This window comes from Heterobasidion irregulare, assembly GCF_000320585.1.
Source record: "Heterobasidion irregulare TC 32-1 unplaced genomic scaffold scaffold_03, whole genome shotgun sequence".
Taxonomy (NCBI): domain Eukaryota; kingdom Fungi; phylum Basidiomycota; class Agaricomycetes; order Russulales; family Bondarzewiaceae; genus Heterobasidion; species Heterobasidion irregulare.
The window spans coordinates 3,305,348-3,333,328 of NW_009258199.1; the positions used below are offsets into that span (position 1 = coordinate 3,305,348).

The window sequence follows — 27,981 nt, forward strand, 5'->3', positions numbered from 1 at the left end:
TCGACATCGTATCGATCTTTCTTCTATCAAGGGGCAAGGCTTTCCTTTTCGACCGAATACGCCATGACATATTCTATGATGACCTCCAAACTCTTACCGAGAAACAAGCCCCGCGGACTCATTTTTAGTTCCCTTTCTACATCAGATGATCCCCTTTGCACACGAGGCGCAGCAGTCCTGTATTCTCTGATGCTCCTGTATTCCTAGTGAGCTAATAGACGGTGAAGCCCGGGCACGCATCAAAGCCAAATGCAAGAGGTGCGTTGACGTTCCCCGCTGATCTTCGCATTTTACAAACAAACATGCTTGAATCCCTTTGTCTGTCGAGCTTGCGCGCGACTATTCGAGAGAACTCATCACTCCGTCAGGAGTTTTGTATCTGGACATGGCTCCAGATACAATATGCATCGTGCAAGTCGGGTTGCGCATGACGGCCGTCGGCGCGTGTTGGTCAAGTTCTTTTCTTATTCTTTTGTTCAGCCTTCGTTGGTAGTTGTGGGCCCGACTGCAGGATACGCTGTCGATCTGATTTCCAATGCTCGTGTGTATGCTAAACCTTGATCCTTTGTTTCCTTTTGACGATCGGCCCTTGAACGCTGACGCGATAACCCAGATTATACCCACCTTGACCTCGGAGAATATTCAACCATCAGCGGTGAGCGATAATCCCGATTTTCAGGTACATATATTAAAACAACCTGCCCATCATCCGCCATCCAGTCTCACTCACTTCTCTTGTTTATGACCCCATTTGATCGTTGATGCCCCAGCTTCTGTGTGCTTTCGAAGAGTCAATATCTAATCAAGGAGAATGGAAACATTTTTCTCGCATAGGCGTTCAGGGTCATAAAGCAGTGTTATCCTTTCAGGCACTCCCTCGTACCCGTGACGCTAGAGACAAAAGAAAATCAAGAGATCACCCCGCTTGGCACCTTCCTTCGACCTGCCTCGCGTCTCTTTCGAGAACCCATTGTCGTCCTCTCATGATCCACATGTTGAGCACCGAAAGGGGGAAGAAATCCTATCTGTGAATCTGTGACAGATCTTCTTGAGATAACAGCTTTGTGTGCGATGCTTGACGATTTTTCTTTTTAAATCTAGGGTATCAATTTACGCCCTTGGGAGCCCTCCTTGTTCCATCCATCATTACGCATAATTCCTTTCTTGTTCTCACACCATATTGTCGCGTCACTAATTCATACTTTCCTTCAGAGTACAAAGCACGCCACTCGACCACTCCAAGCTCCTCGTTTTGATCCTCGCTCAGATCGCTCGTGATTCCTAGAGACAAGGTCTTTAGACGACACCCGAGAATTGCTGGAAGGCTATGGCTGACGTGGACAAAGAGTGCTTTCCTTATACCGCACTTATCATTGCAGGTAACCGGGACGGCGGGTGCAAAAGAGAAGGCTTTTTTGCGTGAGATTGTCCACCGTCTGAACATAGCGACTGATATTGTCTATCTTGCATCTCGTTATGGTCATTGTATGCAGATATGGAGACCCTGACAATCGTAATATGTGGTTCTTTTCCTGAATGACTCGAAGCTCGATTCTACCTAAATTGCATTACTCATACCCGAATGCCTTTTTTGTTGCATCACTAGACCGTCAAAAGTGTTCGATAGCACCCCACAAAGATTCTGCCAGTAGTCAGCATCCGTGTATCACATGTAGCAGTGAAATTCACCTCTACCTCATGTTGACAACCTATGGAGCGTTAGTTCAGCAAAAGTACATCAAACCCAACATGTTCGAGTGCAGAGCCGTGAATTCTGACTTGAAGCGGTCCTTCAGGTCTTGCCCTTGGTCATTGCTAGACTCCGTGCCTGCGACAGATTCCGCTAGCTCCAAACCTTGGCTGGGGTCATAGTGGTTTCTTGCCCGAGCACACACGAGGTCCGCATCTGCACAGGCCAAAGTATCTTCAGATCGCCAAGGACCCTGGATGAAAGTGACGCACAGTATACCGGTGCAGGAACCGACACTGAACGTGTCGCGCGTGCATAGACATGACACAATGCGAAAGATAGTGCTTGCAGACCATCGGGTCTGCGATATCTTGTCATGTCGGGTAGAAAAGTAGAGATAAGTGGAGTGCTCACGTGAACTTGTTGTCATCGTAGAGGACATTGTAATGTGCAGGTCGGCTGGTACCCAGCAGACCTCCATGGCTGAGCAAATACCAGTCGAACTCGACTGGATCGATGACGTCGCGGTCCACCACCGTGCCAGCGAAACAGTTACCGCTCTTCCTATCACCCTCCTGCACGCGTTTGGGGAAGAAACGAACGTGATGTCCCTTTGCCACGACGATGAACGTGATCTTCGGGGCGATTTCAAGTTGCTTGCAGGCATCTGAAAAGCTGATAGTTAGTGTTGCGATGAGTTCCGTGGAGGTTCGAAAAGTGCTCGCCCTGGATAACGCCAACCTCTGCATCATGTTAGCGCTCATATATGACAGCACCTGCGAGCCATGACTTCCTCACCCCGAACCATGACCTCTTTGAACCTGCTCTCAGATATGCCATCTACAAGATTCCATATCAACTGTCGAATGCAAAGGCCATGCACTCACCTCGATAGACAATGATTCGCTTAGGCGATACGCCTGTCTTTTTTTCCATGTTGGTCCTATATGCTATATGCATTTCCAGTGCATGCTGTTTCAGTGGAGATTCAAAGGAAAATATGAGCTTGACCATGTTCCGGTTTTTTTGCAAACAAGAGACAGCGAACCTTGACCATATTCTCCAAGTTTTCAATAATGTCCTCATCGCTTGTCTGCACACTAGTTGAAGCAATGTACTTCGATGTGTTACTATCGATGCTGGACACCAGCGCTCCGAACGATGGACGATCTTTGATGCCCGGCGGAGGATGCGCAGCATCTATACCTGCGGTGTTTGATCACGCAAACCCAAAGTTAGAGAGATTCAGGCAAGGATAGAATTGTACGCACCCATGATTACTGTCGGATTGCTCGGGTCCAAAAGAATGGATGCTGATCGCTGATCGGGGACGGCGTTGATCCCACCGAGCTTGGCATTCAGTCTGAAGCTCACGGCAGTCATTGTTTGCCCAGTAGTCCAAGATGAGAACAAGAAAAGGGAACTGGATGCTTACTTCAATGTCACGTTCGCGTAATATTGCTGATTTGCTCGGGTACACTTCGTCGACTTGAGACATTGAGTGATGACACCATCCTAGTCAGGAGAAAACGAAGGTCCAATGTGAACAATCACCTATGCACGAACAGGCCTTCAACTCACGCTGACATCCCCATAGCTGGTTGTGTACGGCCAGTCAGGCTGAACCCTCTGTTAGTCAGAATATAACGGAAACGCTTACTTTTTGACCGCTCTATAGAGGTCTCCCCCGCCTTCAGGTAACACGACAACCATCAGGTTTGGAGCCCTAGACTTCTGTTGGAGACAGTCATTGTACAGGCCACGCAGTTGCTACACACGAGAAAATTTGGGTTTTTCAAAGTGTCAAAGAGACGACGGCTATGAGAGTAGTTGAGAATAAACGAGAGAATCGGACGCACTGCCTTTACGTTGCCTTGGCCGTTCTGCAATCTGATAAATGCGGGCGGGCCGTTGACCACAATTCCTGTGAATAAAATATTCAAAATCGATTCAATCACCAAATGAATATAACACACCAAACAACGCGCAAGCCTCCATCAAGCTCTGAATCATGCGCTGTGCGGCATCCATGGGAAATTTACTTGGCCGTTCATATATGACAACGATCCATTCTTCAATGGTCATGCATGGCTGGTAGAAATTCTTGTCTAGCCTATCTTGGTGGTCAGCGATTCGCATGGCATTTCCCTCAGACTACTCACATATTCCAGGCGCCGTTCGTCGGGCGCTTGTGCGATGAGTGTCAATACGCTGCGCGTAGAGCAAAAAAACGAGGCTCACAATTGTATCCTGCCGCCCTCCAGTGCCATACCTCAACGTCGGGGGGTCCAATATCCGTGCTTGTACACTGAGAGCGTCCGGTGAGACCTCCATCCCACAGTCATGAAGGTACTGTGACTGTCCATATGCAAGTACCTACCCAAAGTCAGTAGCTCCAAGATACAGACAAAAGAAAAGACATACTCCCAATCCAGCCTTGATGCTGTTGAAACGCTGTGCAGGATTCATTGTTGAGAATTGAAGCATGTTGGTTGTTTTCTCTGGAGGTATCTGCTTCTTGATTATTTGTCCCGGAAGGACATGCAACAGCTCAAGGGGAACGAGCGCTTTCGTGTTCAACTACGCATTTAAACGAGAGTAAGACGCGAGATGATAGATGGGTTATGGATACATACCTCGGCACATATGACGTCTGGGAATGCTAGCGGCCGGTTGAGGACGGTTTGAAAAAAATCTGCAACAGTCACCATAGGCCCGTCGTCACCCAGCTTGAAACTCAGGTCTCTTGCGCCTTCTTTCGACAGCTTCCTCACCATCCTAATCTTGCCTTGCCCCCTACCTGCCTCCTGAGATTTGTAGTCATTTGAAACCCGCACACCCGAAGTGAATTTCTCTATCCTGCGACGCTCCCGTTCGGGAAGACCCTCGCGAGGGGCCAGTGAGCGAGCTTGTTGCGCGTTCGGGTTGCCATTATTGTGCGGACGGCCCAGAACGTCCAGGCAAAGCGCAAGCAAAGATCCCGGCCGGTACATGGCACCCGTTGAGATATCGACGTTGATCAGCATACGTGCTGGCGATGGCCGGACAGACTGGAAATATCCGCGCCAAAGGACAATGCCTGCACCAATTTCACGTGTTTCAGATGGCGTAAAAAACGATCTGATGTTGAATGGGTAAGTCAGCGATGGCTGCATTCGAATCACCACGTTGAGAGCCTGAAGATCGAAATAATCAAGTTTGGCAAATTGAGATAAGTCGAATGCACGCGCACTGTAATGGCAATTAGGACTCGCTCATCATTTGAGTGCTGTCCCTGCAGGAACAGTGAGAGAACCCTGAGAGCAATAATACGATTAACACTACAATCCATTTTGCTGAAAGAAAACAAGCGCGTACTCCGGATTTATTTCTGCGACTTGTACCATCCGAACTTTGTATACCTTGGGGTCACGCCTTCGCCGACCAGGCCCATCCTCTTGATCCTGAGGTGGTGCCGTCGAAGGTGGGGGGACGTCGCTCATCATCACATCGAACTAGAAGGAGAGCGACCGATATCATATGGGTTTCATCAGAACTGTAGAAAGGGCAGTCTGAACAGAAGCATACCTCCGCGCTCTGTCCGAAAGAGAGCTGCCGAGGTGCGAAGAAATTCTTGCGCTGGTCATATGACCCACGAGGGGTGAAGACGTCGGGTGCAATGACCTCTTGAAGACGCCTAATGAGCTGCGACGTAAATCGCGTCGGAAGGGATAGTTCGCCACCATTATTGATGGCTGTTGTTGAAAAAATGAGCATTGGTAACAAAGAATCCAGCAGTATATAGATACTCACTGACTGTGTATCATAGCAGCAGCGTAGTAACAAATAGAAGCGGAGGTGGAGAAGTGAGAATGCAACATGAATCGAATGAGGTGGTAGACACGCACCATCATAATGATATATAGATTGTTCGGGGATCGAGGTGACAAAGTGGTTTGTCAGGATTTCGATATGTTTCCCAGCATTGCCATGCCCAGGGCGCTTGACGCCGATGGCCTCGACGTGAGAGGGGAGATTCGGACCAGGTGTATCTATCACAGGAGAAGGCTCGTCGCCTTGTCTGTGAACGGGACCACCGTGGTCATCGCGGCCACGATTGCCACCGCCCTGATGGCCTGCTCCGCGACCTCCACCACGACCTCCACGCAAACCTCTCAAACCCTGATCACCAGAGTCAGGACTACCCCTGCCAATGTGCCTGTTGTCTCCTCCACGGCCTCTATCTCCATCGCCCCTATCTCCACCTCCATCGCCTCGACCCCGGTCGCCTCTGCCTCTACCGCCTCTACCACCTCTACCGCCCCTCCCGCCTCTCCCGCCTCTACCGCTTCTACCGCCGCCTCCATGCCCTCTTCCTCGGATATGATCAGGGTTATCTGCTCGTGGTAGCATATGTGAACGCACCGTACCCGACAGCAGTGATTGGATGGTCAAAACAGGGGCTCGCCTTCAGTCAATATATCCCTGAGAACGGAGCTCCTGCGAGCCACGAAGGAAAAGTAGCCAACTAGGCGACATCAACCATAGTGCAAATATAATCATGAATAATCTAGATCTCGCGCAGGATAATCGAGAAAAAACGCCATCATCTCACACTGCGCGCAACTGACATGCTGCGGATAGTGGGATTAGATGGGTGGGGTGAAGACAGCGTCTTGTGGGCTTCTGTGGTTCTCATAGCTGCGCAGTGAGAATGACGGGCGACTGGTCAGGCGCGCTTTCAATCTGCCAGGTGATCCAACACGTTGAAACTATGACCTGCGCAGCGCTTTATTAATGACCGTAGGCAGATCACATTGTTGGTGAGGACGTACATAAGTCTGCGAGATGGAACCAGTCGCAGAAAAAGCCGATCGTTTGAAGGCCTTGTTGAGTGGGATTCGAGGAAGGTATGTACTTACACGCCATGAAAAAGTAAACAGACTCCGCGAACATTATGCATCAGTACTGTGGAAGGAAAAAAAGAAGCGACCCTCGGCAATGCACTGCGCGGTGAATGGGTGCAAGGAAATTGCATTCACAGGCTCGAAACCGAAACGTCTCGATTCATTTTGGATACCTGCATGTGCCTTTTTGGTTCCTATTGCGCAGGCAGACAGGTCATAGCCCAGAGTATAAGGTCATAGAATTGTCACAACTGAGAATAGCTTGCGAAGATGGTGCACGCCATTAGTCCATTGATATCAAGTCATTAAACAGATGAATGATCAATAACGAGTACCTTAGCAACGGGTCAGCTCAGTGATAGAAAAAAGGAGGGCATGACCGACTCTTGAGAGACCGACTGATGAGGCTGACCCTGGCTGACCATGTAAATGAGAGACCAACCATTTCAAGCACGTATATCGCTTTGTCTTTGATGAGACGGTGTGCTGGGGACTCCGAATTGAATATTATTTGTATCATACGGAACAGCGTTGCTCGTCAATTTGCAAAGGATTGTGGGATTGGAAGCGACAGGGGAAAACAACTCGCCTGTGAACTGAGATACGTGTCTAATGAACATTCGACACAGCGTCGACCACCACCTAAAGTCGACGTACTCTGAGTGGCGAGCTGTTGCGAAATACAGCAAACAAAAGGCAGGAGTTGGGAAATAACAAGATCAGTGTAGGATATTGCGGCGCGACACCTGTACATCCCCATGATTCTACGTACGTGTCGAACGACCTGGGCCCACGGGTTTCCTATAATTCCGATTTCGAATGACCTACCTAGGAGCGCGGTCAGAAGAAGCATCGCCTGCGCATCGACTCGAGCGTTCTGAAGCTAAAGTCAGCTGCCAAGAACCTGCCATGTTGTGTCATGTTGTGAGTGGTAGACGCGAGGCGGTGATGGAGTTCGACGCGCTCTGCCACGGCTCAGCCTTTCAAACTCCGCTCACATGGGGCTCGATGCCGACTCACATAAGAGGGCATATGATATATATATCGAATTTATGTGCTTGACCTCGATGGATGCCAGCACCTGCTCTGTATTTCGGTGTTCATGGTATCGTAATTCGATCTGAGAGCAAATCTTAGACCAGGCTTCTATGTGGAATCCTCTTCTGGTAGTCTTCTGGTGCCCTTTAAAAATTTGAAATCTCATGGATCTCAGGCAGTCTCAGAAGGTCTCACCGGTACGCTCATCATTTTCCCTAGAGATCCTCCTCTCCCGATCTGTTGCCCCTCCTCATAGTTCCTTGCTCTCTGCCGCTCTTCGTTACGGGACCTTACGGGGCCAGGTCCACAAGGTCCTAGAAATGTAAAGCCTTGCCGGAAATTAAGTATCTCTCCCCTGGACGATCACAGCCCTTTGATATGTATCGATAATGACGACCTCGATTTTCTTGTGATTTGCTCTCCTTTCAGCAACTCGAAAACGTCAACGACACTGCGTTCTCACGGCAGATTAGTCCAGGTCTAGAACGAACGCGATGAAACCAACGATATCCCCTGGGAAACGCAAGCCGAGCAGGATCAGTGAAGGATCCCGCCCCTGCGACGAGTGTCGAAGGCGTCAGCGCTCATTCGTCATCGACTCGAGCTGCCGCGTTGAAACGGGCTCGCTAGTTCCCCTGAGGCTGTGACATATATGAGCTCATGATTGTCCGCATTTTCGTCTGTTTTCGGTCTCTCGACAAGCCATCATCTCCCCTCATTTCCCTCGCTGATCATTTTCTCGGAAGGATTCTTCGACTCGTCGGAGACACTACGTCCACCATCGCGCACCTGGCCTTCACCGCCTCAAACTAGGGTTTTCGGTTTTCATCCTTTGAGGTCTATTTCTCCCTTGTCTCGCTCTTATGGCTCCCATGTTGAAACTCGATATAGTGATTGTGGGTGCAGGTACGCATTTCTGTTCATGTACAGGAATGCACAGAACTCTTACTAGTCCTATTCAGGCCTTTCTGGGCTTGCATCCGCCTGCGCACTCGCATTGAATGGCCACCGTGTACGAGTAATAGACAAAACATCTGGTCTCCCACCACATCTAGGAGCTATCCGTGTACCACCAAACGCGGCCAAGGTTCTCGCCGCCTGGGGCATCCATGATGAACTCGCACAAAAGAGCTCCCTCATCGATCGTGTTCCGCTTATCGATAGTTCGTCATTCCTTATCTGGTCTTATCCGGGGCAATATTGCCGCGTGCTTACGGGCGACGGTCTACAGTGTACAATGGCGGCGAAGAGGTCGGTCATACGGAGTGGTCGCCGGAAATGTTCAAGGACAGTGGTGGGGACTTCCATATGATGGGCGTACGTGCGCTCTCTATTCTTGCTTTTCGATATCGTTCGACTGTCCCCGAACCCTGCGTAGTACCGAGACCTCTGCGAGATCATCTTGGAGCGTGCCCAGTCTGTTGGGGCCAAGTTTATCTGGAACCGAACCGTGGTATCCGTGGTACCACCAACCCACTCGAGCGGGGATGGCGAGCGGAGCGTGAGCGCCTCTGTGACGCTATGTTCCGGGCGCGTCTTGACTGCGGATCTTGTGATCGGCGCCGATGGGGCTCAAAGCATTGTGCGAAAATTGGTGGACGAGAGCGCTGCCAACGGCCTACTGCAGGCAAAATATACGGGGACGACAATCTACACGGGAATCATGGACACCGCTGATATCATGGCCGACCCAACAATGGCGGATATCGTCCCGCTGAGACATCCGTTCTGGATGGGCGATAACTGCATTGCGATGGGTACGTACCTGATCCGTAGGTGTGATCCGCGCTCGAAGCTCATAACAAGTAACAGCATATCCTATGGTAATCTTATGTCACTTCACATCCACTGCGCAGACAGCTAATCACTTACACAGAGGAACGACAAGGCGTTTGGGTTTCACGTGGATGTTGTGCGAGAGCCCTCAGATCATGAAGAAGTGTCTTGGAGTTGGAACGATGTCCCAGCTTCGGAAGTCCCACTAGACAGATTGGAAATCCGGTAAGCCACATCTGTCCCTCCATTTCAACCAGGCAAACTGATGTCTTGCAGCCTGCAATCATTTCTCAAACACGCTACGACCCTCACACGCGCCCACTGTTATGATCTCCCGCCATCTGAAGACCGAGTGGACGAGTCCGAACGGATTATCTTGATCGGACAGGCGGCGCATCCGATGATGGTACGGTTTAACCATTCCTAGAAGTCATGATACCGTCATGGCTGACCGCACGTCGCCGTTTAGCCATCTGCGATGCACCAGAGCTCCGACTGCCTCGAATCGGCCTGCATCCTCGGCGTCCTCCTATCCCACCTCCGCTCCATGGAACAGCTCCCCTCGCTCCTGTACGCCTACCAGGACCTCCGCGAAAAGCGCTCTCCGCGCCTGCACTCGCTCGAACTGGGCCTGCGCGCGTATTGCGGCATGACCGGGGAAGCGCGGGAAGTGCGGGACGAGAACATGCGTGCCATTGCCGCCGCCGCCCAAGCGAGGCACGATCGGGGGTTGCGGCCGGGAGAGGGCGCGGAGGAGGACACGGGCCCGCTCGCGCAGCAGTTTGCGGAAGTCGCGGAGCTGTGGGGTTACGACGCTCACGAGGCGGCGGAGGAGTGGTGGCTTCGATGGGGGCTGTTGCGAGAGAGGTCAGAGTGCGTTGGAGACGATGATGAGGTCGACAGTGTGGTCGGAGGCGTGGAGGTCGTGATAGGACGTCTATGATAGACAGGTGCTAGGGCATGGTGCGGTAATCAGTTCTATATCGTCTATACTTAACCATTCTCGTAATGCAGGTGCTCTGAAGGCGAGGTGCGACGGGTTGCAGCCAGTAGATACATGCACACTTACCCCCATAGAGATACCCCTATAAACATGGTAAGAATATTCCATGACGATTCTCAAATCCTCAGGAACTGCACCTCGCCAACACCGAACACGACCCTGGGCCTACTCTCCTCGCCCGTCCCCCCTCACGATGATCGCCTCTCCTTCAACAAACTCCACCACCACTCCTCCGCCTCCTCGCGGGCATTGTACAGCCACCCCTCCAACATATCCTCCGTCGCTCTCCGTCGCCGCTCCTGGGCGCCTTGCTCGCAACGTCGCCAGATCGAGCAGATTCCGGTGCAGCAAGCAGGGGGGGCAGCGCGTGTCAGCGCGGCGCGGCACGTATACGATCGTCAAAAGCACGCACTAGCATGGCGTGCGTGGCTTGGCCGATCAGGATGATCGTCTCCGAGGCGTTGACCCATTCGTCTGCGGGTAAACACTCGTGGCAGCGTGCGCGAGTGACGTACGGGATGCGTTCCAGCTTACGCTGGAGGCTGTCCAGACCAACGTCGGTCACTGAGATCGCAAGACGAAATCGAGACTCGACTTACGGTAGCGCGGCCTCATCAGCGCGCGGAATACAAGACGAAGGTACCTTTTCCCAATTGGCCTGCTCTTCTACGAGGACTTCGTTGCGCCCGATATACAGGATATACTCCTTTCTTCGCTTCACTGGAGCTCAGCCGAACGCGCAGTGCCCGTGAATCGCGATGCTCACCGCACAACACGCTGGAGATCGCGCACCCACACACGAGCATGCGCACGAGCAGGCATGCGGTGATCCACCTAGACATCGCATGCAACCCCCCGACAGCCAGAAATCCGCACCTTGTTTAGATAGTTCTGAGTCCGCACGTTCGGCCGCTCCGTGTGCATATTGTTCCGAGTCCGCATTATCGGCGGCACACACGCCGGTGTACACGGTCGTGCCAGTATACGCGCCCGTCCCGGACAAGTCAGAGATCTGCGCGTCCACGACGCGCCTCACGATGCCTCGCGCCCCGTCGGCTCCAACGATCAAGTCGGCATGGACGATCTCGCCCGAACGGAGCGAGACCGAGGGGCGAGACCCTGAGTGCGCCGTGTGGGCTGATGGAGGAGAGACGCCTGCCACTGCGCAATTGAAGGATATCTGAGCGCCGGCAGAAATAGAATGTGTGCACAGCATGTCGCACAGATCGCGATGCGGAGGCGGATCCCCCCCGTGACGTCGGGTATGACGGGGGATTTTTCGAACAGCCGAACGCGATGCCCATCCGCAGCGAGTGCACAAGTGGCTGCAATGTCTGCGAGTCCTGGAAGTAAGATGATTTTTTTAAGACGGACAGAGATCGGAAACGGTGAGCAGGAGCATGGACCTGCGCCGACGACGATACCCAGCTTCAAAGCAGACATGAGAGTTGAGGTGAAAGACGATGCTGCGGTTGTGTGATGAGCATCGCGTTTTTGAGCCTGGGGGTAAGGTTTATGTTTATGTTTTAAAAACCACGGCCCAGCCTGCGGTTCAACCTCCTTCTGAGCTCTCTAAAGTAATCGTTCCTGGACTTCTCGCAGCCAGCTGTCCTTCCTTCCTCAGACAAGCGCCATTGACAGCAGCACGAGCTTTCTCGAGCGAGGCCTGTGTTTGGAAGAGGAATATCGAGGGTCGACCGCAAGAGGTAAGTCAAAACAATCGAGTCGAGTAGAATGGCGTGAGGACTGGGGATCTACACTGGTATAGAGGGTTTTAGCTGGTTATAGTGGTGGGCTTCGCAGACACCAGAGTCCTGAGAAAGAGAGTCCTGTAGCAGATGGCATCCGACCGTCATCGCGAAAACATGTACATTGCCCTATATTGCCCTATGTCGCTGTTTAACGATGTGCAATGCAGGCCTGTATTGTCGCGCTCGGCGTGATTCCCATCCCACCTAGCTCCGCTCCTATACGCCCAACAGGGTGTTTGCGAAAAAGCGCTCGGGCCAGCGCGCGAGGACAACATGCATGCTGCCAGTGTTGCTGCGGCCAGGATCGGAGGGCGCAGAGGACGGTTCGCCGAGGTGGGGAGGCCAAGGAGGGGCGCAGGGGTGGTGGGTATTGCCTGCGGGCTAAGATGAGGGAGGGTGTTGTGCTACAGAGCGAGAGAGACGAGGGGCGGCGGGGAGGTCATGTTGGAGCATGTTGGCAATTGCAGCAATATCCAAAGACTGCGTCGGAGGTTGAAGCGAGTCGCCGACGGACCAGTGTTCCACACCATGGCATCTATGATTTAGCAATTTCCGTTATACGCAGGTGCCCTGATGCGACGTGCAAAGACAGCTACAACTTCTACCCCCATAGCGGAGACGAACATAATATTTACAGCGCTGGATCCTCCAGAGCTCAAGCCCAAGCTCAAGCGTGCTCGATCGTATGCCTCGCAAACAGCACGCCGCCCACATCGAACACGATGCCCGGCGTCTGGTGACTGCTCTCCTCGCCCGCGTCCTCGCCCATCACGCTCGCCCGCTCCTTCAACAACCCCCACCGCACCCACCACTCCTCCGCCTCCTCGTACGCATCGTACCCCCACCCCTCCAGCAGCTCTGCAAACTGCCTCTCTAGCCCCTCCGCGTCCTCGTCGTCCTCGTCCTCGTCCTCGTCCTCGCCGTCCCCGTTCCCGTTTCCGTTTCGGTGGCCGTGGAATGCCCCCTCCACCTCCTCGCGGGTCTTCGCAGAGCGCGCCTTCGCAAACGCGGCGCGCAGGGCCGCGTCCCGCGCCGCCCGCTGCTCCCCCGCGAGGTTCAAGAAGTGCCGGTTCTTGAGCTCCAGCGCATGCAACCGTGCGGCGCGCGGCGCGCGGAGGTCGTGATACGCATACAGGAGGGACGGGATCTGATCGCGTGCGCGGAGGTGCGAGAGCAGCGTGGCGAGGACGGCGGCGGACTCGAGGCAGTTGGAGCTCTGGTGCAGCGCATAGGGCTGCGCGCGCCCGTGGCGTCAGTGCTGTGCGGGAAACGCACGTCGTGGTGGGAGGGGAGCGGAGGCACGCACGCACCAGCATGTAGTGCGCGGCTTGGCCGAGCAGGATGATCGTCTCCGACGCGTCGACCCATTCGTCGGCCGGCGGGCACGCGTAGCAGCGCGCGCGGGTGAAATACGGGACGCGTTCGAGCATGCGCTGGAGGCTGTGGGAGTCGACGGCCGTCGGGAGGTGAGGTCGCGCAGCGGCGAAGTGAGTCGAAGCGTGTGGGCTCACCGCGGGGCGAATCCGTCGGCACGTGGCACGCTGGACGGAGGCACTCTTTCCCAATCGGCTTGCCCGTCCCCCGCCTCTTCCTCGTGCTCGATGTGCAGAACGATCTCCTGCTTTCGCTGCGCCAGGACTCAGACGAACGCGCGGTGCGCATGAGCGGTGCCACTCACCGTGCCGTAAGCTGTAACATTTGGGCCCGTCGCGGAGATCAGCAGTCGGGTCGCACGAGCAGGCGGTCCAGCGCGGGGAGGCACGTACACATCGCATGGAACCCGTCCGACATCCATATATCTACCTTGCATCCTTCGTCCGGCGTCGCATCTTCCACGGGGCACACGCCGGTGTACACCGTCGTGCCCGTATACGCACCCTTCCACCGCTCGCCCGCGTCCGCGTCCGCGTCCTGCGCGTCCACGACGGGTCGCACGATGCTCCGCGCCCCGTCGGCCCCAATGATCACATCGGCATGCACGACCTCGCCCGAACAGAGCTCGACCGAGGGCCGGTGATCATCAGACCCCGAGGACGGCGCGTGGGCCGATGGCTGACAGACGCCAGCGACTTCGCTGTTGAATGATATTTTGGCGCCGGCAGAGATAGCACGCTGGTACAACATGTCGCAGAGATCGCGGTGCTGGGGAAGAGCAGGGCTCAGATATGGACACGGACGCGGACGCGGAGCGATGGAGGGGCAGGGCTACGCACGTCGATCACGCGCGCGACGGCCCCGCTGTCCTTGAACATGACGGGGACCCATCCCGCGCCCCCGATGAGCTCGCCGGTGCGCACTGGTAGGTCACAGGAAGCTGTCAGCGCCGAGTGCCCGCGCACAGACAGCGCAGAGGCATGGACGCACGATCGCGGTACACCACGCCCGCCACCGGGACGGAGCGCTTGGACATCTCGCCCTGCATGCCCATGTGCACGAGCATCTTGGTCGCGTTGGGCGGGAGGCGGATCCCCCCGGCGGCGCTGGGTATCCCTGGCGATTTTTCGAAGAGCCGAACGCGGTGCCCGTCCACGGCGAGGGCACAGGTGGCGGCGAGGCCCGCGAGCCCTGTAAGTTACGGTGTTAGACGGACACGGATCGGGAACGGCGAGCGCAGACCTGCGCCGACGACGAGGATGTCCAGCTTCAGAGCGGACGACATGATGAGGGTTCAGGTGGAAGACGATGCCGTGGGCATTTGATCGGTGGCGGGCTTTTGACCCTGGGACGCGCACCTTCAATAGGCAAAGCGGCGCCACGACGTCGATTGCGGAAGCAGATGCGATCAAGAGAAGGCGAAGCTCGGAGGTACACAGGCGGGCGCGGTCTGGTCTGGTGTACCGCCATGCACCGGGTTCGTGAGACAGCGGCGGGTCCTGCAGACATCAGGCACTGCAGTATCTGATGCTTCACGGTGTGTCACGGAGATCGCGGTGCTGGGGCAGGAGCGGGGCTCAGACGCGGACACACGCGTGTCGCCCTCGCTGTCCTTGAACAAGAGAGAGACTCATCCCGCGCTCCGACGCGCTCGCCGGCGCGAAAGAGACCCCGGGAGGCTATCAGCGTTGAGCAACGACAGCGGGAATGCGGACACGCACGATCGCGGTACAGGATCGTAAGGTGCAAGACGAACACAGGTCGAGACAGGTGAGCGGGAGCACAGACCGGTGCTGGCCGCGACGACGCTCAACTGTCAAATCAGACACGGGAGTTTAGGTAGAGGTCGATGCTGTGGTTGTTTGGCGAGCTCCGCGTTTCGAGCCTGCGGGTGGGTTCTATTTTTACTTTTATCATTCCTGTTGGTTGTGCTGGCGGGCCAATACGTCACAAGTATCTCGCAACTCGCTCCTCTCTTTGACCGGAGCCCGCATACGCGCCATTGACAGGTGAGTCCGCGCGCACGTGGTTCCTGGAGTGCAGCGTGTGTTTGGAAGAGGAAGGTCAAAGGTCGACTGCGAGAGGTAAAAAATAATCAAGTCAACCGGAATGGCGTGGTGATACCTATAGATACGATAGCCGAAGACGACGTCAAAGGTTAAGAGAGAATCGCAGACGTTGCTGCCATCAGGAGACTAGATAGAGAGATAGACCCGCTAGCTGCAGTGATGAGTTCTGCACCATCTTATGATGTGATACTCCTCACGATGCAGGTGCTATGAGGCGAGCTACGACGTGCGAAGGCACTTCCCGCCCTAGATTATTTACAGCACTGGATCCTCTAGGTATCAAGCGTGTTCGATCGTATGCTTCGCAAATTGCACACCGCCAAGGCCAGACACGACCCCCGGCCTGCTGTCCTCACCCGTGTGCTCACTCACGATCGCCCGCTCCTTCAACAAGCCCCACCGAACCCACCACTCTTCCGCCTCCTCGCGTGCATCGTACCCCCACCCCTCCAACAGCTCCGCGAAATGCCTCGCCAGCGCTTCTCCGTCGTCGTCTTCATGTCGGTTGGGGGCCTCCAGGGCCTCTTCGCGGGTTTGTGAAGAGCGCGCCTTCGCGAATGAGGCGCGCAGGGCCGCGTCTCGCGCGGTCCGCTGGTCGCCCGCGAGGTTCGTGAAGCACCGGTTCTTAACCTCCAGCTCATGCAGCCGCGCAGCGCGGGGCGCGCGCAGGTCATGGTATGCATACAGGAGGGACGCCAGCTGGTCGCGCGCGCGGAGGTGGGAGAGCAGCGTGGCGAGTACGGCGGCGGACTCGAGGCAGTTGGAGCTCTGGTGCAGCGCATCGGGCTGGGGGCGGGCCGAGGCGCGTCAGTGCGGCGCGGGACGCGCAACGACAGTCTAATGCACGCACCAGCATTGGGTGTGCGGCGTGGCCGATCAGGATGATCGTCTCCGAGGCGTCTACCCATTCGTCTGCGGGTGAAGGCTCGTAGCAGCGTGCGCGAGCGAAAGACGAGATGCCTTTGAGCATCCGCTGAATGCTGTTTAGATCAACGTCGGGCGTTGAGATATCGACACGGTGATGACAACGACAACGACGACGACAACGACGCGGCTTGGCTTACCGTGGTGCGAGCTCACCAGTCTGTGAGATGCTGGACGCTGGAACGGTGCCCCACTCATCGACCTGATCGTCCACGAAATCTTCTATGCGCTCCATATGCAAAACGTACTCATTCCTCCCCTTCGCCGGGACTCAGACGATAGCACAGCGCTCACGAATCGCGACACTCACCGTACCGTACGCTGTATGCCGCGAGCGGCCGGCATGAGCGCGTGCACGAGCAGACGGGCATGAATCCACGTACACATTGCATGGAAGCCCTCGGACATCCAGACGTCCACTTCGTGTCCTGATTCTTCCAGCTCTGCATGTTCGGCGGCACACACGCCGGTATACACGGTCGTGCCCGTGTACGCGCCTTTCCAGGGCGAGCGAGGGTTCTGCGCGTCCACGACGGGCCTCACGACGCCTCGCGCCCCGTCGGCTCCAATGATCAAGTCGGCATGGATGATCTCGCCCGAGTGGAGCGAGACCGAAGGCCGTTGATCATCAGACCCCGAGGGCGCTGCGTGGGTTGATGGAGGAGAGACGCTGGCCACCGTGCTATTGAAAGATACATTGGCGCCGGCAAAAATAGCACGCTTGCATAGCATGTCACAAAGATCGCGATGCTGGAGGCCAAGGAGAGCTCAGACGCAGATACGCCTCGCGGGAGGACAGGATACGCACGTCGATCAAGCGAGCCTCGCCCCCGCTGTCCTTGAACATGACGGGGACCCATCCCGCGTTCCCGATGAGTTCGCCGGTGCGCACTGGGTACGAGCACCATGTGAGCGCCGAGTATGGAGCGCAGGCAGACGAGAAACGCACGATCTCGAAGCGCCACGCTCGTCACCAGGACAGAGCGCTCGGACAGCTCGTCCTGCATGCCCAAGTACTTGAGTATTCTGACCGCGTTGGGTGGAAGACGGATCCCGCCCGCGACGCTCGGTGTCTCTGGTGATTTCTCGAACATCCGGACACGATGCCCATTCACGGCGAGGGCGCAGGCGGCGGCGAGTCCGGCGAGTCCTGCAAGCGAGGTGTAAGAAGGATACGGTCCCATGGTCAGCAAGAGCGCAGACCTGCGCCCACGACGACGACGTCCAGCTTCAGTGCGGACATGAGAGTGCAGAAAGAAGATGATGCCGTGGGCGTGTGATGGGCATCGCATTTTAAGCCTGGCGGCTCGGAGCACCTACAATAGGTAAATCGCGACCACAAAAAAAGACAGACAAAGACGGATCTTATTGAAAGACGCTGCTTGACGCACAGACATGGTCTGTACCGCCATGCACCGGAGGCGGGTTTTTGCAGACACCAGAGTCCTGAGAAGGGGAGTCCTTAGCATTGGCATTCCACCGTCGGGTCTGCAGCGCAAACACACGTGCACTCGTTGTATCGTATCCCATCGCGACCGGGTATCTGTCCAGCGCCATCCTCCTCGACCCGCTCACTCATCCAGACACCTCAAATGGCACCCCGCCGACCCCGAACACGCTCCCCGCCGCGTCCGCGTCCGCATCTGCGCCTTTGCCCGCGACCCCGCCCGCGCGCTCCCTGAGCAGCCCCCACCGGATCCACCACTCCTCCGCCTCCTCGCGCGCATCGTACCCCCACACCTCCGACAGCTCCGCCCACTGCCTCGCCAGCTGCCCCCCGTCGTCCTCCTCTTCCGCCCCGTCGTCCCCGCGCCGCCGCACGAGCGACGCGCGCATATTCTCGTCTCGCGCGACGCGCAGATCGCCCTCCATGCAGAGGTAGAACCGGTTCTTGAGCTCGAGGTCGTGCAGCCGCGCGGCGCGCGGTGCGCGCAGGTCGTGGTACGCGTACAGGAGCGAGGGCAGCTGTGCTGGCGCGCGCAAGTGGGAGAGCAGCGTGCTGAGGACGGCGGCGGACTCGAGGCAGTCGGAGCTCTGGTGCATGGCGCATGGCTGTGCGCGGTGTCAGTGCGGGACGGGACTGGGCAGCGCAGGGAAGGGCACGGCAGGGCACGGCAGGGCAGGGTAGGGTGGCAAGCGGGGTCACGCACCAGCATGGGGTGGGCGGCTTGCCCCGTCAGCAAGATTCTGCGCGCGGCGTCGACCCAGTTCTCTGCGGGCGGGTGTGCGCAACAGCGGACGCGTGTGAGCTGAGGGACGCATTTCAACAGGTGCCGGATCCTGCGTGTATGGTCAGCGTGCCGAATCGCGGTCGCGAGGGAGCCGTGCGCCCAGCGTACGGCACGTACCGAGGTTCGAATTCATCAGTATGGGGAATGGAGGACGAGGGGACGCTGTCCCAGTCCGCCGGGCCTCCCAGGTCCGTGTCCTCCCTGCACTCGATGTGGAACGCGTGTTCGCCCTCGGGTCGCTTCGCCGGGACGCTCAGAGGAGGCCGCGAGGACGCAGAGGGACGGCGCTCACCGTGCGATAGACTGTGCCACCACGGGCCCTGACACGATGAGCACCCCACACACGCACGCACCGGCAGCAGCGGCAGCAAAGCGAGTCCACGCACCCATTCCGAACACCCCCTCGCCCATCCAGATGGGATGGCCGATCTCGATGATCTCGCGGAGATACTGGTCGGCCGCAGCGCGCGCGGCGTTGACGACGCCGGTGTACATGGTCGTGCCGGTGTACGCGCCGGGGCACTGCTCGTCCACGACGGATCGCAGGAGGCTCTGTGCGCCGTCGGCGCCGATGAGGAGGTCGGCGTGGACGACGTCCCCGGAGGCGAGCGTCACGGACGGCTGGGGGCCGAGCGCGGAGGCGCTGGAGCGCGACGGATGAGGGCCGGCGGGCGAGGGAGGGGAGATGGCGGTGATCGCGCTGTCAAAGGTGAACTCGGCGCCGGCGGAGACGGCGCGGGTATAGAGCATGTCGCAGAGATCGCGGTGCTGCAGAGTCCGTGAGGCGCTCATCAGCCGACGGCGCGCCGCGCACTTACCCACGCAGGAAGGGCGGACACGCACGTTGATCATGTGGAATTCGCCGCCGCTGTCCATGAACATGCTCGGCATCCACTCCGTGCGTCCGACGATCTCGCCGGTGTGCACTGATGAATCAAGTCGGGAGGAGCGTCTGATCGATGGAGGAAAGGGAATTTGAGAAGGGCAGATGGGGACGCACGATCGCAGAACGTGGCGCTTGTGATGACCGCGCTCTTCTCCCGCAGCTCGTCGCCCATGCCCCACTGGACGAGGATCTTGGTCGCGTTGGGCGGGAGGCGGATCCCGCCGGGGACGGATGCTATCCCTGAGGCTCTCTCGAAGAGCCGAACACGATGGCCATCCGAAGCAAAGGCGTAAGCGGTGGCGAGGCCGGAAAGACCTAGAAAGGAGGAAGGTGAGACGGACGGGGTACAAAGAGAAAGTGTGTGATGGCAGCGCCTCACCCGCGCCGACGATGAGCACGTCGAGTTTGAGCGCAGACATGGGAGTGGAGAAGGAAGAGCTGTTGCCGCGGGTGAGTCGAGAGGCGCGGGATTATAAGGATGCAGGCGGCCACGAGTGAACCTCGAGCCTCCAACGGGCGAGATCTAGACCACGGAATCAGATTGAGACAGGCTACAGGTCACAAGAAGGGATCAAGGGTGGGCGGGGTCGGTTCATGGGTGTAGCCTGAGCGCGTCGTGGGGCTGCTCGGCGCGACTCGGCGAGACAACAGGCATCGGTGGACGCTCGATGCGTCCCCAGCAGACGGTTGCTGGGCCTGAGTGATGTTGTACCTGACAGCACACCGAGGCTGTACAGATAGACGCGATCCGGTCGGCGCGGTCGATGTGGGGGCGCTTGTAGGTCCATGGGGATGACTGGAGATGGGAAGATGGCAGAGACGGGCGGGGACGCGGTGTGGAGAGTCTCGAGCGGCGGGAGGGAGCGGGACGCAGGCATGTGCGGCCGAGGTGCGTCTCGAGTCGGGTATGTCGGCATGCCGGCGTTCAACGGTTCCTTGGAGTCGGCAACGTCAGTCTCGCCCATCTAGAATGCCATGAGAGAGTCCAATCGAATGTCTCCATGGCGTTGCGAGCGCGCGGGCGGGCGCACTTCACGCGAGCCTCTGGTGCGTACTTCCACACTTCTTGCTGGATGGCGGTTCCTGGAGCCCTGTGCTCGTAGACTTTCCACCATATCCAGAGGGCCAACGGCCTGGCATTCTGACATGGAAGCCTCAAAGGGCGCAGAGACTCTCAGGTTCGTTCCAGCCAACCTCTCATATGTCGATTATTGAGATCAGATCTGCAGTGGGAGAGCCCTCGGACATTCGTCCGACGATACGTCTCGATATGGCAGGTGTAATGGACGGAAAAGGCAAGTGCGAGCACGTGCCAGAGTGTATGCATTGATCGCGACAGGGGATTGGGCGAGGCGGGTGGCCATCGACGCTAGCAAGGCTGCAATAGGGGCTGGCTAATCCTTTTCGTCCCAGATTCGACCTTCATTTTAGAATGGCCCGCTGCCTCTGCATTTCCGCAACCTTGTTACTATTTAGGCCTCCTCTAGTGCGCGATAGAGGGCGCTGACCTCGGCCTGACGACCACCTCCACATCCTCGTCCTCGTCCCCTGTCCCCCTCTCGTCGCCCGCCACTGCCCATGCTCAAACTCGATGTCATCGTCATAGGCGGAGGTATGTTCTCGAGGCACAGCCAGTGTCCCTACCTCACGTTTCCCCCAAGGCTTGGCCGGTCTCGCGTCCGCGACCGCGCTCGCTTCCGATGGCCATCGCGTGCGCCTCTTCGAAAAATCGTCGGGCTTCCCCACGACGCCCGGTGCGATACGCGTCCCCCCCAACGCCGCCAAGGTCCTCGCCCACTGGGGCCTCCACGATCAGCTCTCCCAGAAGAGCGCCCTGCTGTCAGAAATCCCCCTCTGCGATAGTGCGTGCTCTCCACCCCCTCTCTCCACGGTCCGCGTTACTGAACCAGCGCCCCCCCGGCAGTGCACACGGGCGACCTCATCGCCCTCACCGCGTGGAAACCCGAGATGTACAGAGACAGCGGCGGGGACTTTCGTGTTATGGCCGTGCGTCCCGGCCGCCCTGCCCATCCGTCCGATCCTCACTGAGTCCTTCCACCCCCCACGCGCCCAGTTCGACGCGCTCTACACGATGCTCCACGACTACGCCGTCTCCAAGGGCGCCGAGATCACGTTCAACTCCCCCGTCGCCTCCGTCGCGCCGCCGCCGCCGTCCACAGACCCGGCCCCAACGAGCGACCTCGGCGCGGGGCCCTCCGTCACGCTCGCAACGGGGGAGGTCCTCCACGCGGACCTCATCGTCGGCGCCGACGGCATCCACAGCACGGTGCGCGAGGCCCTCAACGAGGCCAGCCCCGCGCAGCACGCCTACTCGGGCCGCTCCGTCTACACCGGCATCCTCGAGCAGCACGTCGTCGAGTCCGACCCCGGCATGAAGCACCTCGCGCGCGCGCGCCAGATGCTGTGGTTCGGCAACAACTGCTTCGGCATCGGTGCGTGCGCGCGCGTCCCATAGTGCCGTCGTGTTAACGCCCCCCCGCCCCCCCGCCCTCGTGCGCGCTCGCAGGATACCCGCTCGTGAGTGCGCGTGCTCCCGCGCAGGAGGACTCACCTGACCTGACCGTCCGCCCCGCAGCCGACCCAGAACGCGTGGGGCCTGCACGTCGACCTCCCCGATCCGCCAGGCGAAGACGCCTCCGCGGCGCGCGACTGGGAGTACGTCGCGCCCTCGAGCGTCGACTGCGCGCAGCTCGAACCCCGGTGCGTCGCGCGCTCTCTTCCTCCCCCTGCCCGCCCGCCCAGGCGTCGTGACGCCCCCCGCCCGCCGCCAGCCTCCAATACTTCTTCAAGCACGCGCGGACGCTCGCCCGCGGGCGCTACGTCGACCGCGCGCCCGCACAGTCCTGGGTCGACCCCCAGCGCCGCATGCTCCTCGTCGGCCAAGCCGCGCACCCCTCCTTCGTGAGCAGCCCCGCGCGCCCTCCCCCCCGTCCCCTGTCCCGCGCCCGCTCACACACTCCGCTCACGCACCGCAGTGGTGCGCGCCGTACCTCACCGCAGACTGCCTCGAGTCCGCCTGCGTCCTCTCCACGCTCCTCGCGCACCTCCGCGTGCCCGCGCAGCTGCCCTCGATCCTGTACGCCTACGAGGAGATACACGCGCCGCGCGCCGCGCGCCTGCACGACACCGAGCGCAGCTACCGCATCTACGTCACGCTCTCCGGCGCTGCGCGCGCCGCGCGCGACGCCGACCTCCGCGCGTCGATCACCGCGACGGAGGCGGCGGAGGTCGCGAGGCGGCGCGCTGAGAAGCGCGAGGGGTCCACGTACGGGTCTGGCTCGGGCTCGGGCTCGCGCGGCGCGCGGTCCGTGTGCTCGGCCGAGGGGGGCGCGTCGGCGTCGGCGCCGCCGGAGGAAGAAGAGGACGATGGGGGCGAGGACGACGAGGACGAGGACGAGGGCCTCGGCGAGCTGGCGCAGCAGTACGCGGAGAACGCGGAGCTGTGGGGGTACGACGCGCGCGACGCGGCGGAGGACTGGTGGGTCAAGTGGGGCATGCTGCGCGAGCGGACGCTGTTCACGCCCGAGGAGCTCGCGCGCTTCTCGTGCGCGCTGCAGGTGCGCGTCGACCACTGAGACGCGCGTGGTGCGGGCTGTCTCACGAGGTTTTGATTTTATTTTATCTTTCACGACGCGATCATGATGTAAAGATGGGGGCGGCGAGTGGGGTGTGTTTCCTGTAAACGCAGGACGGAGCGGCCCCCCAACGACGCGGCGATTCTGATAGATACGGTAGCGGCAGACCTGTCTACTTACTTACAGCGTGCGGTATAGCATAGCATACGTGCAGGATTAAACGGAGAGAGGACACGACGGCGGCGAAAACACGACACGACGTGCGAGGAACCCAAGCAATAGATCCAGCGAAATGAAAAAAGCAAATCAGACGCGACGGGGCGCGGCGGGGCGCGGCCATCATCGCACAAGCGGCATGGGCTCGACAGAGACCGCGCGCATGACGGGCGACTCGCCGCGCGCGCGCGCCTGCGCCTCCTGCCAGTCCCACTCCCACGCGTGCTCCGGCACGCGCACCACCTGCGCCCGATCCCGATCCCGGTCCCGCTCACGCACGGGCTCTTGCGCGCCCTCACCGCCGCCCTCACCTTCGGTCTCGGTCTCGTCCCCCGACTCGGGCTCCAGCGTGCGCTCCCGCTCCTCCACCTCCCCATGCGCGCCGTCCCCGGCCGGCTTCTCCACCTCGAGCCCCGTCGCGGCCGCGAGCCCCGCGCCCTTTGCGCCCTTTGCGCTCTTTGCGGCCTTTGCGGCCTTTGCGGCGTTGGCACGCCGCGACGGCCGCACGCGCGCGTCCTCGTGCACCGTGCCCTGGCTGTCGAGCCCCGGCTCGGGCTCGTGCGCCTTTTCGCCCTTGTGCCCGACGATGCCGACGCCGCGGAGGAAGAAGGCGAGGAGCATGCCTGTGCGTGCGTTCAACGAAACAGACAGTCAGTCAGCACGGGTACGCCAGAGCAACGAGCGCGCCAAACATCGATATAAAAAAAAAAACACCACGCGCCGCCACGCGCCGCCACGCGCCGCCACGCCACGCCACGCGACACGCCACGCCACGCGACGCACCGAGTATCCCAAACGCAAACGCGGTCCACTCCGCAGCCTGATACGCCCTGAGCTGCGCCTCCCTCGGCGCGGCGGCGGTCGCCGCGGCGGGGTCGAAGCGCGCGCCGCCGTCGAGGCGCGCGGTCTGGCGCGCGAGCACGCGGTTGAAGACGATCGTGGAGACCGTGAGGCCAAAGGCGGTGCCGATCTGCCGGGCGGGGCGGGGGCCGAGGCGGGTCAGGAAGCGAAGGGTGTGGCGGGACGGTGCGAGGGGGGGTGGGGTGGGGGGCACGCACCTGGGTCATGGTCTGGAACAGCGCGCCGGCGACGCTCTGCTCGTGCGGGCGCGCGACCTTTGCGATGAAGAGCGTGCCGGCGGCGAACACGAAGTCGGCGCCGAAGACGGAGAAGATGGCGGCGGGGAAGCCGAAGGCCCAGTACGGCGCGTTGGGGTCGATCAGCGCGAAGAAGACGTTGGCGAAAGAGGTGAAGAGCGTGCCGACGACTGTGTGCGGGCGCGAGCGCGTCGGTGAGCGGGTCGAGGTCGAGGTCGAGGTCGAGGGTGGGTGTGTGGAGGGAGGGAGGGACGCACCGACGATGTACATGACGTCGACGCGCCCGATGATGAGCGCGATGACGACGTTGCACGCGACGCCGGTGACGAACATCGGGAGCATGCGCACCATCGTCAATATCGGCGAGAGCTGCACGTAGTTCTGGTAGTACAGCTGCGACACGCCGCGTCCGCGTCAGCGTCGACCACGATCCGCTAAGCGCGCGCGCGCACGCACGCACGCACCTGGACCCAGAACCCCCAGGCCATGAAGCTGCACCAGTTTACGCACGCGATCGTCTGCATGACCGCGAAGCGGCCGTTTGCGCGCGTCCACATGGAGAGGCGCATGAGCGGCGGGGGCGCCCACGCGTAGCGGCCCGCGCCGTGCGCGCCGTCGAGCACGCGCTCGAGGAAGAGCTGCCACGCGACGAAGGCGGCGAGGCACAGCACGCCGAGCACGAGCAGCGCGATGATGTCTGTGCGCGCCGTCGTCGTCATCATCAGCACGACACGCACGCGCGCACGCGTGGAGGGGACGGCTCACACGGGGTCTTCCATTGCTGCGGGGCGGTCTCGCCGTCGCTGAGGACGAAGATGACGAGGACGAGGCCGGCGGTGACGAGGAAGGCGCCGAGCCAGTCGACGCGGCGGTCGGGCTCGGTGGAGGGCTCGTCGGCGTCGATGCTGAGGGCGCCGGCGGCCATGGCGAGCGCGCAGATGCCGGCCATGAGGTAAAAGTTGGAGCGCCAGGCGGGTCTGCGGGCGCGGGTGGAGGTGAGCGAGTGGGGAGGGGAGGGACGCGGGGAGGAGCGCGGGGACGCACTTGGAGAGCTGGGTGAGGACGCCGCCGATGATCATCCCCACCGCGCCGCCGACGGGTGCGCCGGCGGAGAATGTGGCAAAGGCGACGGAGCGGGCGCGGGAGGGCGGGAAGGCGTGGGCGAGGATGCCGAGCTGAGGGCGGGGTTGGGAATTAATGAATACCAGCGCGGGGACGGGACGGGACGGACCGAGGCGGGGACGACGGCTGCGCCGCCGATGCCTTGAAAGGCGCGCAGGACGTCGATCGTGATCTCGTCTGTGCGTGCGGGGGCGTTAGCGCGTCGGGGAGACGCGAGAGGGGCGGTGCTCACTATGGGCGAAGCCGCAGCCGATGGAGAAGACGGCCATGCAGAGGAAGCCGAGGAGCCAAGTTTTCTTGCGGCCGTGGAGGTCTGCGAGGCGGCCGAAGAAGAGCAGGAGGCAGCCCTGCAACGGGACAAGTACGTGTGAGTGGGGCTGCAACGCGGGAGGGGCGAGGAGGGGGGCACGCACGGAGCTGAGGGAGTAGGCGGAGATGAGCCATTGGAGGTTCGCCTCTGGGATGTCGAGGTCCCTGCCGATGCTGGGGAGGGAGATGGACACGGTGGTGATGTTCGTTATCTAGGTCCGGCGGGGAGGGTCGGTGAGGCTAGGCCCTTGGGTGGGGACGGGGGCGGACGTACGTTGATCAAATTTGCGAGGGTGCAGGCGGCGACGAGGCAGACGGACTTGAGTGCGCTCCGCGGCGGACGAGCGGCGAGGGCGGGTTTGTCGGAGACGTACGCGGAGACGGAGACGGCGGACGCGTGCGGGTCGGCGTCCGTGGACGGGTGGGGCATGGTGGTGGGCGAGGGTGAGCACGGTGAAGAGCAGCCAAGCGAGCCATCGGGCACAAGTATCGAGTCCTTCCGCGCTTAGCAGCCAGCCTAACCTCGCGCATGACTGAGGCCCGCGTCAGCGATATGACTCGCACGCACGTGATGCGTCCCGGCGCAGATCACGGTGGCGTCGACCGCTTATACTGCCCATCGCGAACAGGCAAGCTAAGTGCCCGCCTTGGGGCAGCACGCGGTCAGCACCGCCGTCGACGGAGTCCCCCAGGCTCCCCAACGCTATTCGACAGCGACGACTCGGCGCGCACACGTTCCCGTGACCTGACCGAGGACCGCCCGCGCTCGTCGCCCCACTCCTGGCGCGAACCGTGGCCTGCGCGACCGATTGCCTCGCCGTAGCGAACGCTGCCTGCTGCTCGCTGCCCACGCCCATCGCACCGTCGCACCCCCACGCACGCGCACTCCTGGCACGAACCATCCCTCCCCGGTGCACGATCGCGCCGCCCCTAACCTTGCACTCGTGCGCAGGCATCCCATCACCGGCGTCCAGCGTGGCCGGGACCCACCATGTCCACACGTCCGTCGAACGATGCGCCCTACGCCGGGCGTACACCGAGGGACCGACCGACTCTTGCCCTCGCACCGCACACTCACCTCGCTCAGGCCAGACCCCGCCGCCGCCCGCCGCTCCCAGAAGTTTGGACCGTGGGCGCAGCCGCGCGGTCGCTGCCATGTGTTGCGCGCCGCTTCATTAGGGCAGGGCAGGACAGGGCAAGGCAGATTCTGTGGACCCGCGCGTGCGACCTTTGATGTCGGCATGCGGCCACCAGTGAGCCCTGCGCCACGTGCCCTTTGCTCGCTCGCTCGCTCGCTCGCTCCGTTTCGCGAGACTCTCGGCCGTGCTTGCGCTTGTGCCGCGACCGCGCGGGGACGGCGCCGCCGGCGACGACGTGATTGACGCGGGCACTCCAGCGCTGCCGCCGCCTCGCCCTGGATCGTCCATACCTCGACTTGCTCGCGGGTCCGTCCGTCCTCGGTGCGTGCCCCGCCGCGCGCGGCGGGGGATCTTTCTTTCTCCTCCTCCTCCTCCGCCGCCGCCGCCGTCTCGCCAAACGCGCTCGTGCCCGGCCGCTCGTCCGTGATGGCGTGCTCCGCCTTGATCGCGATCGGCGCCCTGCTGGCGCTGACGCTGGCGCTGGTCCGGCGCGACTGACTCTCGATGCGGAGTGAGATCCCGGAACGGGCGAACGGGGCTCGACGCTCGCCTCCATACGTAGACACGCTCTCTCCGACGTCTCGTCAAACTCCGACATCGCGCTTTCGACGGTGCCGCCGACCGTCGTGTCCGCCCACTCCACGGAGCTCCACGGGCGCGCGCGCCGTCTAGTAATATCCTCGAGCGCGAATCGACGCACGCACGCGCCGCCGTGGGTCGCCTCCCGTCCGCGGCGTCGCGTCCCCGCCGCTCAATCCGCGATTCCTCCCACGCTCGTTCCGGGCAAATCTCTCGCACCTGCGAACGACAGACGCGAGTGCGGCAGGGGGTCGCCCTCGCCGAGTCCTCCCTTTTGCTGATCCCCCATATGATG

At 59.9% G+C, this 27,981-nt stretch overlaps 15 protein-coding genes across 15 annotated transcripts; 6 read left to right on the plus strand and 9 right to left on the minus strand.

The window, feature by feature from the left end:
- Positions 1-249: 249 nt before the first annotated feature.
- HETIRDRAFT_165846 (uncharacterized protein) lies at positions 250-493 on the plus strand (the record flags this gene model as incomplete). Its single annotated transcript, XM_009546232.1, has 2 exons — positions 250-258; positions 329-493. 2 exons carry the CDS (start codon positions 250-252, stop codon positions 491-493), a joined length of 174 nt encoding a protein of 57 aa, XP_009544527.1.
- Positions 313-1,710, minus strand: HETIRDRAFT_408740 (uncharacterized protein). Its single transcript, XM_009546233.1, has 2 exons — positions 721-1,710; positions 313-655 (listed from the first exon to the last, which is right to left on the minus strand). Exon 1 carries the CDS (start codon positions 1,442-1,444, stop codon positions 1,106-1,108), a length of 339 nt encoding a protein of 112 aa, XP_009544528.1. The 5' UTR covers positions 1,445-1,710; the 3' UTR covers positions 313-655; positions 721-1,105.
- HETIRDRAFT_165845 (uncharacterized protein) lies at positions 762-1,031 on the plus strand (the record flags this gene model as incomplete). The annotated part of the gene is made up of 1 exon (XM_009546234.1): positions 762-1,031. One exon carries the CDS (start codon positions 762-764, stop codon positions 1,029-1,031), a length of 270 nt encoding a protein of 89 aa, XP_009544529.1.
- On the minus strand, positions 1,603-6,036 carry HETIRDRAFT_426063 (uncharacterized protein; the record flags this gene model as incomplete). Its single annotated transcript, XM_009546235.1, has 23 exons — positions 1,603-1,709; positions 1,745-1,906; positions 1,963-2,051; positions 2,105-2,357; positions 2,489-2,549; positions 2,578-2,640; positions 2,739-2,896; positions 2,962-3,053; positions 3,126-3,205; positions 3,272-3,287; positions 3,351-3,460; positions 3,550-3,614; positions 3,667-3,803; positions 3,853-3,878; positions 3,932-4,066; positions 4,115-4,270; positions 4,327-4,866; positions 4,923-4,986; positions 5,048-5,184; positions 5,258-5,424; positions 5,483-5,485; positions 5,578-5,851; positions 5,875-6,036. 23 exons carry the CDS (start codon positions 6,034-6,036, stop codon positions 1,603-1,605), a joined length of 3,057 nt encoding a protein of 1,018 aa, XP_009544530.1.
- Positions 6,037-8,470: 2,434 nt separating this feature from the next.
- On the plus strand, positions 8,471-10,511 carry HETIRDRAFT_439383 (uncharacterized protein). Its single transcript, XM_009546236.1, has 9 exons — positions 8,471-8,520; positions 8,577-8,777; positions 8,846-8,931; positions 8,993-9,371; positions 9,427-9,437; positions 9,491-9,615; positions 9,667-9,796; positions 9,860-10,353; positions 10,405-10,511. The coding sequence occupies exons 1-8, from the start codon at positions 8,478-8,480 to the stop codon at positions 10,331-10,333; spliced, it is 1,449 nt and encodes a 482-aa protein (XP_009544531.1). The 5' UTR covers positions 8,471-8,477; the 3' UTR covers positions 10,334-10,353; positions 10,405-10,511.
- A 252-nt stretch (positions 10,512-10,763) lies between these two features.
- HETIRDRAFT_109241 (uncharacterized protein) lies at positions 10,764-11,836 on the minus strand (the record flags this gene model as incomplete). The annotated part of the gene is made up of 4 exons (XM_009546237.1): positions 10,764-10,935; positions 10,993-11,113; positions 11,270-11,554; positions 11,617-11,836. 4 exons carry the CDS (start codon positions 11,834-11,836, stop codon positions 10,764-10,766), a joined length of 798 nt encoding a protein of 265 aa, XP_009544532.1.
- A 524-nt stretch (positions 11,837-12,360) lies between these two features.
- Positions 12,361-12,597, minus strand: HETIRDRAFT_450232 (uncharacterized protein; the record flags this gene model as incomplete). Its single annotated transcript, XM_009546238.1, has 2 exons — positions 12,361-12,518; positions 12,567-12,597. The coding sequence occupies 2 exons, from the start codon at positions 12,595-12,597 to the stop codon at positions 12,361-12,363; spliced, it is 189 nt and encodes a 62-aa protein (XP_009544533.1).
- A 65-nt stretch (positions 12,598-12,662) lies between these two features.
- On the minus strand, positions 12,663-14,803 carry HETIRDRAFT_458375 (uncharacterized protein; the record flags this gene model as incomplete). The annotated part of the gene is made up of 8 exons (XM_009546239.1): positions 12,663-13,378; positions 13,455-13,584; positions 13,656-13,771; positions 13,823-13,833; positions 13,911-14,286; positions 14,322-14,440; positions 14,509-14,709; positions 14,761-14,803. 8 exons carry the CDS (start codon positions 14,801-14,803, stop codon positions 12,812-12,814), a joined length of 1,563 nt encoding a protein of 520 aa, XP_009544534.1. The 3' UTR covers positions 12,663-12,811.
- A 183-nt stretch (positions 14,804-14,986) lies between these two features.
- Positions 14,987-15,260, plus strand: HETIRDRAFT_450234 (uncharacterized protein; the record flags this gene model as incomplete). Its single annotated transcript, XM_009546240.1, has 2 exons — positions 14,987-14,995; positions 15,069-15,260. The coding sequence occupies 2 exons, from the start codon at positions 14,987-14,989 to the stop codon at positions 15,258-15,260; spliced, it is 201 nt and encodes a 66-aa protein (XP_009544535.1).
- Positions 15,261-15,641: 381 nt separating this feature from the next.
- On the minus strand, positions 15,642-17,754 carry HETIRDRAFT_458376 (uncharacterized protein; the record flags this gene model as incomplete). The annotated part of the gene is made up of 8 exons (XM_009546241.1): positions 15,642-16,373; positions 16,438-16,567; positions 16,652-16,770; positions 16,822-16,832; positions 16,895-17,261; positions 17,320-17,402; positions 17,461-17,661; positions 17,715-17,754. 8 exons carry the CDS (start codon positions 17,752-17,754, stop codon positions 15,867-15,869), a joined length of 1,458 nt encoding a protein of 485 aa, XP_009544536.1. The 3' UTR covers positions 15,642-15,866.
- A 332-nt stretch (positions 17,755-18,086) lies between these two features.
- Positions 18,087-19,944, minus strand: HETIRDRAFT_312653 (uncharacterized protein; the record flags this gene model as incomplete). The annotated part of the gene is made up of 6 exons (XM_009546242.1): positions 18,087-18,563; positions 18,662-18,791; positions 18,851-18,994; positions 19,140-19,510; positions 19,586-19,668; positions 19,743-19,944. Coding segments are annotated over 6 exons (1,407 nt in total), but the record flags the coding sequence as incomplete, so codon positions are not given.
- Positions 19,945-20,179: 235 nt separating this feature from the next.
- On the minus strand, positions 20,180-20,776 carry HETIRDRAFT_109237 (uncharacterized protein; the record flags this gene model as incomplete). The annotated part of the gene is made up of 2 exons (XM_009546243.1): positions 20,180-20,593; positions 20,660-20,776. The coding sequence occupies 2 exons, from the start codon at positions 20,774-20,776 to the stop codon at positions 20,180-20,182; spliced, it is 531 nt and encodes a 176-aa protein (XP_009544538.1).
- A 430-nt stretch (positions 20,777-21,206) lies between these two features.
- Positions 21,207-23,442, plus strand: HETIRDRAFT_458377 (uncharacterized protein; the record flags this gene model as incomplete). The annotated part of the gene is made up of 8 exons (XM_009546244.1): positions 21,207-21,240; positions 21,290-21,490; positions 21,553-21,635; positions 21,703-22,081; positions 22,156-22,166; positions 22,225-22,349; positions 22,421-22,550; positions 22,625-23,442. The coding sequence occupies 8 exons, from the start codon at positions 21,207-21,209 to the stop codon at positions 23,222-23,224; spliced, it is 1,563 nt and encodes a 520-aa protein (XP_009544539.1). The 3' UTR covers positions 23,225-23,442.
- A 121-nt stretch (positions 23,443-23,563) lies between these two features.
- HETIRDRAFT_473617 (uncharacterized protein) lies at positions 23,564-26,415 on the minus strand (the record flags this gene model as incomplete). Its single annotated transcript, XM_009546245.1, has 11 exons — positions 26,243-26,415; positions 26,073-26,180; positions 25,892-26,006; positions 25,769-25,836; positions 25,582-25,712; positions 25,303-25,514; positions 25,002-25,234; positions 24,795-24,930; positions 24,499-24,707; positions 24,224-24,410; positions 23,564-24,063 (listed from the first exon to the last, which is right to left on the minus strand). The coding sequence occupies exons 1-11, from the start codon at positions 26,396-26,398 to the stop codon at positions 23,564-23,566; spliced, it is 2,055 nt and encodes a 684-aa protein (XP_009544540.1). The 5' UTR covers positions 26,399-26,415.
- An 82-nt stretch (positions 26,416-26,497) lies between these two features.
- Positions 26,498-27,967, plus strand: HETIRDRAFT_109233 (uncharacterized protein; the record flags this gene model as incomplete). The annotated part of the gene is made up of 4 exons (XM_009546246.1): positions 26,498-26,736; positions 26,792-27,221; positions 27,365-27,618; positions 27,670-27,967. The coding sequence occupies 4 exons, from the start codon at positions 26,498-26,500 to the stop codon at positions 27,965-27,967; spliced, it is 1,221 nt and encodes a 406-aa protein (XP_009544541.1).
- Between the last annotated feature and the right edge of the window lie 14 nt (positions 27,968-27,981).

Bases quoted from the DNA above. Each gene is read 5' to 3' on its own strand.
- HETIRDRAFT_408740 (XM_009546233.1), bottom strand. From the start codon at position 1,444: ATGTTCAGACGGTGGACAATCTCACGCAAAAAAGCCTTCTCTTTTGCA.
- HETIRDRAFT_439383 (XM_009546236.1), top strand. From the start codon at position 8,478: ATGGCTCCCATGTTGAAACTCGATATAGTGATTGTGGGTGCAG. The intron at 8,932-8,992 runs GTACGTGCGCTC...AACCCTGCGTAG, and splicing joins GGGACTTCCATATGATGGGC to TACCGAGACCTCTGCGAGAT. The intron at 9,797-9,859 runs GTACGGTTTAAC...GTCGCCGTTTAG, and splicing joins AGGCGGCGCATCCGATGATG to CCATCTGCGATGCACCAGAG.